The following is a 10,559-nucleotide window of genomic DNA, read 5'->3' as shown; positions in this document are numbered from 1 at the left end:
TGTTTGTGTAACAGACCCTCACAACTCAGCGAGCGTGGAAGCCCTTATGAAACCACAGACACTAAATGGAGAATGCTCCTTGGCAGGAGTGAGTGTCTCATGTCGTGTTGTTTGTATCAGGAGCTGTTGTTTCTGAAGTGTGCCTGTTCCAGCCACGAGAGGTACACTCCTCCAGTTAGGAAAACTGCCTTAGCCTCTTTCCAAACAATTCTGATTCCCTCACTTTGCCCTCTGTGTCTTTCAACAAGGGACAGCAGAAAAGGTTGAGATCCAGGAAACCTCACAACTTCTGTGAACTTCTTGCTTTTGCACACTATTATCTTGCTTGGTTTTATGTTTTGGTACAGAATCCTTGGAATAAAATAACCCAGCAGATTGTGTGGTTGATTTTTTTAGCTTAGTCTCCCAAGAGCTGTCTGAACATCTTGGAGGTTGCAATCAGGACACTGACAGTGTTCAGTTGGGGGATGCCAGGACAAGCAGAATCCAGCTGTTGGTTTTACCCACTTTTACGTTCAAAATAGGGTATAAGAACTGTTGCATTTAAAAGATCACTATATTAATTACCAGCTCTTTACTGACTGCTATTTAGGAAGAAATCCTAACTCTTTCAAGCTCGCTCTCCTTCTGTTGATGGAGAAATTTTTGTAATGTTTCAGTTTCAGCACTGTGACTTCAGTGTCTCAGAACAGTAATAGAAAAGGAAGGCTTTTGCCCCCCCCTCTTTTTTTTCCTTCCCAGCATAAAAGCCACACTGGTGGGACTTGCATCTGGATTCACTTTAGCTTGTAGAATTATAGAATGAGTCTGCGTTTGAACAAAAGCTAATGGCTTTGGGTTATTCCTGTGAGGTTTCATAGTTGCATGGTGGTATTGTCCGGTTTTCGCTTCTGAAAAATGCTGGTGAAGTATGTTTTTCCAGCTTTCTAAGTGAGCTGCAGCAAGAAGCTGAATTCTGAGTTTGAATCTTCCCTGGTGCTGTTCAGTTCTGAATGTGTTGCTGTAGTTTAACCAGTGGATGTAGGCAAAGGCATCTACAGATGGGAATAACTTTCAAATACAGTGCATCCCCTTTTCTAACTGATAAAGAGCTAGAATTAGTTGGGTCTGGATTAAGGGGCTCAAATTAAACTCAGAGTTGTAGTTCAAGTTATTTTTAGCACAGTATTATTTTTAGCACAGCCTGCCTGACTTCTCCTCCAAGAAGTAACATGAATTCAACTATACACACAAATGACTAATTTTAATTTCCCAAAGGTTGTCAGCAGGTGAGAAATACCTGACTTAGTACTAACTGGTAACTTGTTAATGTACATTCTTCTGCAGCTTCTCTTTAAAACCAATAAAATATTGGTTATTTTATTCTGTATTTGGTGAAGCTTAGCAGGTTCACACATGCATACAGATTGCTGTATATCAGGTCTTTTGATTTTTGCACAGGCCTCCTCAGTAATTACTGTTATATATTTATTTGTATACTTTTGTATACAAAACACCTCATTTATAGAGTTCTGTTGCTACCTTGTGAGTAACTACCTTTTCTTTCTAAATAGGCTACTGTGATATGGGGTTTCCGGTTTGATTACTTGCGGGATTTGCATTGTTATTGGTAACTTATGCCAACTAAGAAAGGGAAAAAAGCAATCTTGTTATTCCTTCTTTGTTGTGCTTCTGGCTAATTTTGAGAATTGCCTTTGTGAAGTGCTGCATTGCATTTGTGGCAGGGAGAATGGAATGGGTAGAGTTAGCTGCACTTCCAAAGCACTGACCGTTAATGTAATCTCTTTGTTAATAAACATAGGTGATAAAATAACTGAACTGAAGGGGTTGTCATGGGTCGTAAGGAGAATGGTTCCTTCTAACTCGGTTGTTAGTGATGAAAAACATTTACAAATATTTTCCTTATTCCACAGCTTCCATTTGAAATGGAAATTTATTACATCCAGCATATCATGCTTTATGTTGTGCCCATCTATCTGCTGCGGAAAGGAGGTAGGTTGGCAGTTTACTGTCTACGTATCGAACCGATCCCATGCAATAAAAAAGCTGTGCTACATGGTTACCATAGGCTTTACTCTTACTATTTTTGCCAATTTTCTTCATGTTGTTACTTAACAGTTTCGGGTGCTGTGTTGGAGTTGTAACCTGGGTAACAAAGACTTGTGTCAGGCACTGAAATGGCAATAATAAAATGGCCTTTTGCCCAAAGGGATAACGAGAATATATTAGTATAATGTGCACTGTCGTCTTGAGTAGCACCTCTGCCATCTTGCACTGTTCTGAGTTGTTGGTGGGATGTATTCTTAGGACTTTTTCCTTCTTGGATGTCTCTTGAGAAGTACTGCAACTTTAAAGAGCTGAGAAAAATTCATTACTATGTCCCTACCTAAGTATTAGTCGGCTAGTTACATAAATGCCTGAAATTCTGAAACTCCAATGAAATGTAGTGACACAGATTAGTGAAACGAACCAGCTTGCTTGTTATCAAACAAGATTACTCTCTTCTAATCCCTTACACCATGGCAGTTCAGTAAGTCTAGGAATCCCAAACTCTTCACTGGCCAGTGATTTTGCCCGTTTTCCTCCTTAGAAGGGAATGCAGTATGTGCTCATCTGGTGTGACGCTCTGCCTCCCTCTAGCGTTGACATGCCTCCAGCTGCATTTTCTAGCAGTACTACATTGTTTCATCCAGGAAATAAAAGATGATAGTTTATGGCCCAAGATGTTCAGTAGCCTTTAATAAAAACCCCGTGGATGTGATGTCAGGCAACGGGATGCGATTTAGCAAATGGTCAGAACAAGCACAGTCAGCCTTTTCCATTCTGGTGAATCTTTTGTGTTTTACACCAGCAGTCACTTCTAATCACACTTATTTCACTACAGGTGACCTTAACTGCTGAGTGAAACTAAATAAGAATAATCCAAAGGAAAAAGTGAAGTATCATACTCCAAAAGAGCTTTCTTTTTCTTACCAGAGAAATATGCCGGCCACACCTAATTTTATTCCATCTTTGATGTCTTAAAATTCTGGCAAATAATGCAAATGTGCCGTATAGTTGTAGAAGTTACTCAAACTCCTAATCATTGCAGAAGGGGAGGGGGGGGCAGGAGGGAAGTGCCAACAGCCATGTAGTGCACTGTGGGCAGCGACAAACCAAGCTCTTGTGATGCCAGTGCACCACTTCTGATGGCCTTGAAGTTTCCATATAACATCATTTTAAAGCATGTATTCCTTTTGCTTTATTTAAAGTTTGGCCTTGGATGTTGCTTGATGTGTTCCTTTGCTTTTTGTTGGTTGTTTCGGTTATTTGTTTGTTTTGCAGTAAAGATTCTCTGGGTTCTTCAGGCCCTGGTTTCTCGGCCTGACAGGACGGTGTCTGCGGTGTGAAGGGCTCTGCGCTGTGCAATTGTCACCCTAGTACATCTCTCTAATGAAGGGCACAAATTTAATTACGGGCATTTGCTGCCATCTAATGTTGACATGATAGCAGTGAAACTTCTGAAGAGCTTGGTTGGCTAAATGCATCGCTCGTGATTGTCCTGGGCAGTGTAACCATAACTGTTCATTCTCCTATGCCTGTGGCTCCGGATCGCCTGACTGACTGTAACACCTCGCTAGCAAACCACCCCTGGACTTCTGTGGTTGTGGCCACAGGAGACCTAATGTATGATTTTTTTTTTTTCATGGAAAAATTACTAGGCCTGAAAACACTCGTTAATGTTTTGTCATTTCACTACCACCTTTGTTTAAAGTATCTCTGAGTAGATCACATCCTGTATCCTAACTATAGCTTGTGAAAATTGCTTTTTCATCACTAATGTTGATCAGCATGCAGCTTTATTCCTGTACTTTAAATGGAAATTTCCATCAGTTGGATTATGATTGGGAGAAGTAATTCAAGGGCAGTAAAATTGGATGAATGAAAGGGAATGGACTGTACATGAAAAGATACAGTACTTCAGCTTTATTGGGAATCTGTCAATATTGCTGATGGCTTTAACAGGAGCTTCAAACATACTGGAATTTAATCAAAGCGGAGTTCTTATTTCCTGAGTGTTGTGAGCAAATGATACCATTCCAAACCAGTTTGAAATCAGGGTTAATTTATAGCAGCACCCTAGCAGAGGAGTTCAGGAGATGCTTTCTGGTGTTTTGAGATCCCCAGCATTATTTAGTTCACTTAATGAAGTAAAAAAGGATTTTGCTGTTGAGTTTCTTTTCAGCATTTTGTCACTTGAAGGAGCAATCTAACCTATGAGCAGCTGTACCTGAAGTTCCAGGGTACCATGTATGCTTCATCATTGGAAGAGCCTCTCTCGCACGTCAGGAGATGGGCAGAAGCAGCTCTGGTTAGCCAGCTTTCCCAAGGGCAGTGCAATGTTTCTCACCTGCTGAGAAGCTGGGCTGAGTGGTAAGACAGAACACAGATACCAAGTACAGACATAAGGATCATTTTTTTCTGTGGCTGTAAACTAGGAAAGTGCAACTAAAGCAATTGGGGATCTAAACTTGTGCTTCTTATTGCTGTTAAGACTTGCTGGCAAGAGTGAAGGGTTACCATATTTAAAGACATTTCTGTTGTACCCTTCCTCAGCCTCTTGCTCACCTTGTGACACTTACCTGTATTTAGCTATATCTTATCTTTCAAACCAAATAGAGTTATAAAACAGGCTTTATTATATACCTTAGTAGTAATCCAGGAAAAAAAACCCTATTATACATTTGAATACATAGGTAGGCAGTCATAAATCTGGTTTGTCTCCATCCTCATTGAAATACTCGATAATGTGCATACAGCTTTTCCACTGAAACTCTTAATTACATGGAGACCTGCCAACTCTTGTGTATTATTCTCCCCACTTTCCTGCTAGCAACTTCCATGTTCTTATCCCAGCTTTTCCCACTTCCAGGGTTCCATGTAGTACACACAAATGCCCGGTTCTCTGTCCAGCTGTCCTTGTACCATGGCACCTCGGGCAGTGGGGTGGCAGTGGCACTGCTCAGCTGGGGGTGTCTGATGTCACTCTGGCTGCAGGCCCATGCTGCAGCTCTTGTGTAGCGTTTCAGGGTGATCTTGTTTGATGATTTAAGAGAGCTGGAGAGGAAGAGGAGGGGATGTGTCTCTGTCGTGTGACCCTCTGAGCTTTCTGTACTGGGCAGTTTCAGTTCCTTTGAAACTATGGTGGCCTACTATGAAACACGTAAAACTAAATCAGAAGTTAACATGGCATTCACTGGGGGGGGCCAAGGTCTGTTAGAGACGTCTCTGCCTGGGAGAAGAGAAGTTTAGGAAGGGTATGTACCAGTATGTGGAAGAACTACTGCTGTATGAAGGAAGAGGGAGAACTGCTGCTTCTTTATGGAATATAAAAACTGGTTCCTGATGGGAGCAGGTAATACAAGACCCCTGACTGAGCTGATTCTGGTGAGTAGCTGGCATTCAGGGAAATAGAAACCTCCAGGCATAAGGTAGTATTTTGAAATCTACACATCTGTTCAGCATGGCCATAGGGGAAACAGGATTTCAGGCTCATCTGCTCCCATTGTATGTGTAGGGTCACTTTTTACCTTTGCATTCTGCTTATAGTTCAGGCACTTCTTCTGACTTTCCCCTACCCACTGGGTAAGCAGTCTTGGTTCAGCATGGCCATAGGGGAAACAGGATTTCAGGCTCATCCGCTCCCGTTGTATGTGTAGAGTCCCTTTTACCTTTACATTCTGCTTCTTCTGACTTTCCCCTACCCACTGGGTGAGCAGTCTTACAAGCTGCCTTATGCTTTCAAAGTAGCTTCTCTACTCATATTTACCATGGTCGCACCAAGTCACAGCTTGCTTACTAAACCAGTTGGGTAGTTACACTAACATTGTTGCTCATTAAAGTCAGAGAGCAATAATATGAGGTGCATATGTGCTGCTGGCATTCAAGCACGTAATCAGCTCCTTGCTCTGATGATCAAGAGAAGCTGTGTTATGTGAGCGGGCAGTGCAGATGTACAGTTTTAGACAAGAAAGCGTAGATAAGTTTGGATTTGTAACATTCACCACATGATATTTAATGTGCATTATTTCAGGTAGCCACTGCAGATCAATCCGAACTGGCATGATTGGTGCAAACTCTGGAAGCAAACTGTGCATAAGAGCATTGTAGAAGGGCAAGGGGCAATGAGAAAGCAGTCCTCGAGGATTTTAAACCTCAGGCAGGACGCGCTGTTGTAGGGTGTGTGGTAGAGCAGGTGGCAGCAGTTTCTTGCCTTTAGGTACACGGGACACCATGCATCAGCATGCTCGTACTAGCTGTACTCTGGGGTTCTGTCATCGCTGGCTGCGCATGTGTAATTATTTGAGTTCCCAGGAGCCTCGGACAGTGTGTGCTGGGGTCTGTGGGGTCTTCCTGGTAATTACCGAATGTGCTAGCTAGCAAAAGTAATATGAATGTTGCACTCTGTGCTCTACATTCCGGTATTTACTAATAGCTGCTGGATCAGAGAGCAGGCAAAGGTAGATAAAAACTGCCAGTGCATTTTAATAATCATCTGAAACCCTACAACTTCTTACGGCAGCTGAGCTGCGTGACATTGCACATCTTCTTCTTTTGCATCCCTAGATTAAATTATTAAAGTCGTAAGGAAAATAGTATTTTTCCCCACATCTTACAGTGGAATTTTCACATCTGTTAGTGGGAGTCCTGAAAGCTCTGTAAACGGGATTTGTTCTCGCCATATGATGTTTGAATATTTAATTCCAAAAATAGGCTGTATCTAAGGGTACTTTTATGAGAACTGATTTCTTTCGTACATTCTGGATCACGTGACATCGTGTTTTGTAAGTAAATTGACAAAACCTAGTTTCAGGAGGAGAGACAAAGGTGAACCCAGGAATAACGCAGTATCTGCTACGTCATTTGAAGGGAAAAAATACTTTACAGTAGCTGTGGTATCGGCCAATTATAAAATTGTTTGTAGTACATATCTGACTATATCTCCACAGCAGGTTTTATTTAAAAGCACAATCTGTCATTAATGGATTGACTACTTCATACAGCTTTTCTGTTCCTAGGCATTACTGGTGCAAGTTACTTTTTAAGGGTTGTCAGACAGCCATAAAATTAGGAAATGGCAATGCGGCTATGCTCTACTACAGCGCTGTGCGGGAGCTGCCACTACCTACGTTAGTTCTGTGCGTGCTGAAGTCATAGCCCTCATCAGAAGCTGCTGTTTAAGTATAAATAACCTGGGTTTTTTTGAAGATTCATTGTATACTATTACTATGCTGTAAATCATTTAGTATGTCTGTGGTAGAAGGAAGATGGGGGGAAAAAAATCACTCGTGGTGGTGAAAAATAGGCAAGTTTAGTAAAGCAACGTATTGTATGTTTTACTGCTGGACGAGAAGGAGGGAAGAAGCCAACCAGAATGTTCCAGGTAAGAAACAGGGCTCTCAAATATGAATTACTGTAATGGTATTGAGCAGGTTTATCAGCTAAAGCCAGATGCCCTAGCATCCACAGAGGAGAGAGAGGATTATTCATGAGTGTTTGATGGACACAGCAATTCAGCTGAATACTAATGTATTCCTTTCTTTTCAAGGTATCTACACTCCAGAACCACTCTGCAATTTCTGGTGGGCTCTTTTATCCACGGGGTTTATGTTTGTATATCATTTTAGCATCTTGCAGATTCTGGGATTGGTAAGTAAATACAGGTTAATAAATGGATAGATTGCAAGTACATTCAAAGGAAGAACACTGACTCGTTTTTCTAAGTGTCCAGATACATATGGATAAGACTACTTGTGTGCAAATTTTTAATTGCATGTTCTAATGGACATCGATATCTCCCGTCTCACAAGTGTCGGTAAAATAATCCATGAATTGGTTATGTACCTGCATAAATCCATCTATTAAATGCACAGGTGAATTTAGATCTGCTTTCCTTCTGAAAGCTGCCCTACTTGTGTTGAGCAAAGGACTGTCACCTAAACTTTTTTTTTGTTATTATGGTAATTTCAAAATTACCATTGCAACACAAAAATAGTGTTAATTTATAAATTTGTTGTCACTTCCTCAGGTTACAGAAGTGAACTTGAACAACATGTTGTGCCCAGCCGTCTCAGATCCTTTTTATGGGCCCTGGTATCGAATCTGGGCATCTGGACATCAGACTGTCATGACCATGACGCATGGGAAGCTTGTAATCCTCCTGTTTTACAGTGCTGTCCCCATCTTTAAGTGTAGCGTGGACTTGCTTAGACTCCCAGCCAAGAAAATAGACTGAAATGGCTCCCCACAGAGCAGTATGTACAGGAAGCAGAGATCCTTATACTGGAAAACAAAAAGGAGGGATGAGAGGACAATATGTTTATACTTCTCCCCACAGTTTATTGCCTCAGAACACCTCTATAATCAAGGGAGGGTTTTTTTAACTGCTGTTTCTCACTGCCTATTGCCAATGGCAAAATCAGTGGCCTTATTCTGGGAAAGGTTTGTGTTTTATACATTTTGTGTAGACTACAGTAGAATCTTGCTAAGACACAATTTAAAATCAGGCCAGGATCTGTCCACATTCCAGCAAAGAGTGGCAGTGCTACCTCGTTCTGACTTGTTTTCCATTAAATGTAAGTACACGTATATGGCAGGATAGGAAAAAAAGCTGAATTACAACACTCCACTGATGTGAACAGAACACGTCTTGAAGTGCATCGTCCTGGCTTAACTCTTAGTGCTTGGGTGTTGCAGAATGGTCACAGTGAAACGATGTACACTTAATCTCCCAGTTGTAAATGCAAAACAGTGAGTTGTAAATGCAAAACAGTTCAGCTGGTTGAAAATGCTGGGGAACAATAACTCATTCAAAAATATTTTTTTTTTTTTTTACTTAATTTCTAAGCTGCTGGGGATAAATATCTGTCTAAGTCCCATCAGATTGTGATGCTTTGGAGATACTTTTATTTGAGTGATTAGAAAAACGCCATGTTGAAATAATTTCAAAAGCCTGTGTTACGTATAAGCTCCGATAAGATACTTCATCCATCGTTCTGACCTACTTTGAACAAGATAGCTTTTTTCCCTTCACTTAGACTGGAGTGGGAGCAGAGATACAAAGTCCAATGTCAGTATCAGGATTTTCTTTTTTTTCCTTACTAGCTTTTGAAACATTCCTCCTCTGTTCTATACTGATCCTGACTCAGTGGAGTAGTCAGTGAAGAAGCAAAATGAAACTCTGCTCTCTCTCCAGCTCCAATGGATTCTGCATACTGATTTTAAAATACAGATGTAAAAGGAACAGCAAATCAGTGCAGGCCTCTACTGAAAAGAAAGTGTTCCAGTTTACTAGTATGCTAAATCTTCCTGTCAGTGCGTCTTTTGGAGAACAGGATGTAGATAGGCAGGATGATAGATAGTAAACTGTGAGAACCTGTCAATTTTTCTAGGGCTAGAGGAGAAACTGTTGGGCAGAAGGATGGGAAATCTCGAGTGTGTTCCTCCAGATCGTTCATTGTGAGTTTGTTATGCAGACTTGTGTTTCAGGACTGCAAGAATTTTGTTGTATGAAAGTTTTTTTGCAGTCTGTCGATTCATTGCGTTGTCAAAGCTGTGACTTGTAAGATAAAACCATCATACCTCCTCCAGCTGGGTCACCTGAAGTTACGTTCTGAAGTTAAGGTACAGTCCTTTATTTATACCTCAAGAAGGAAAAGTAAGAATGAGAAGTATTTGGGTTCTTTTTTTTTTCTCCCCTTAAAAATTTTCACTGGAGGGGGAACAAATGGCTACTTCAAATATTTTCACTCTGAATGATGTAAAAAAAGAAAAGTGCACACAACCAGAAATATATTGTCCCACGTTCAAATTTACGAGCTGGTTTCTGGCTTTCTTGCACGCCTCGCTGTGTATCTGTAACATACATATTATCTACTGTCGCCTACCTAAACTATCCATCAAACACGTGTGGCTAGTCTTAGCGATACAGACTGTACGGCTCCTTGGGCTTTAATCGGAATTCAGGCTGAGAAAGCGAGGCACCTGACAGTAAGAACTTTCAGCATACAGAGTTCATTGTCGATCCCACAAATGCCCGAGAACGTAAGGAATTTCATGGGGTAGCCTCAGGCTGCCTCAGTAAAGCTGGCCATCCCTTGCTTAAGTGTTTGCAGAGTGGGGCCTAAAGAAAGAACCTGGTGGTACTGAAGGCCTGAATCGGGCTGTGTTAAGACACTTAATTGGCTGCTGAAGTGATGGAATTTCTTGCTGTTTATTTCAGGAGATTTGGTATTCCAGGATGTAGCTGGGAGGTGCTGAGATGCATGGTGCTGGGCATTGAAGTGTGCCCCTATTAATGTGCTTCCTCTGCTGTGAATAGCTGAACGGAGCAGACGGTCATTCTCCCCCCCATAGTTACGGTCAGGTGTACCATGCTTGGTTGGTTTATTTACTTAAGAAGCTGGCAAATGCCTTCTGGAGGATTCTGTCCTGTTTGCAATGGATGTTTGGTGTTACGACAGAGTGATTTTAGCCAAATATTGCGTATGTTATTTAGCATTTACTTACTTTTTTTTTTT

At 41.3% G+C, this 10,559-nt stretch overlaps 1 protein-coding gene across 1 annotated transcript in view; it reads left to right on the top strand.

Annotated features, from left to right (window-relative positions):
- TMEM164 (transmembrane protein 164) overlaps positions 1-8,657 on the top strand; it is a 29,735-nt gene extending 21,078 nt beyond the window's left edge. Inside the window, exons 4-6 of the mRNA XM_010158792.1 lie at positions 1,914-1,992; positions 7,589-7,689; positions 8,069-8,657. Of these exons, the coding sequence (XP_010157094.1) occupies positions 1,914-1,992; positions 7,589-7,689; positions 8,069-8,275 (387 nt within the window). The 3' untranslated portion in view covers positions 8,276-8,657. The remainder of the gene's footprint in view (positions 1-1,913; positions 1,993-7,588; positions 7,690-8,068) is intronic.
- Positions 8,658-10,559: the final 1,902 nt, after the last annotated feature.

The sequence above is a fragment of the Eurypyga helias genome, unplaced genomic scaffold, assembly GCF_000690775.1.
Source record: "Eurypyga helias isolate BGI_N326 unplaced genomic scaffold, ASM69077v1 scaffold10539, whole genome shotgun sequence".
In the NCBI taxonomy this organism is placed as follows: domain Eukaryota; kingdom Metazoa; phylum Chordata; class Aves; order Eurypygiformes; family Eurypygidae; genus Eurypyga; species Eurypyga helias.
This window is presented reverse-complemented; position numbering and strand designations above follow the sequence as displayed.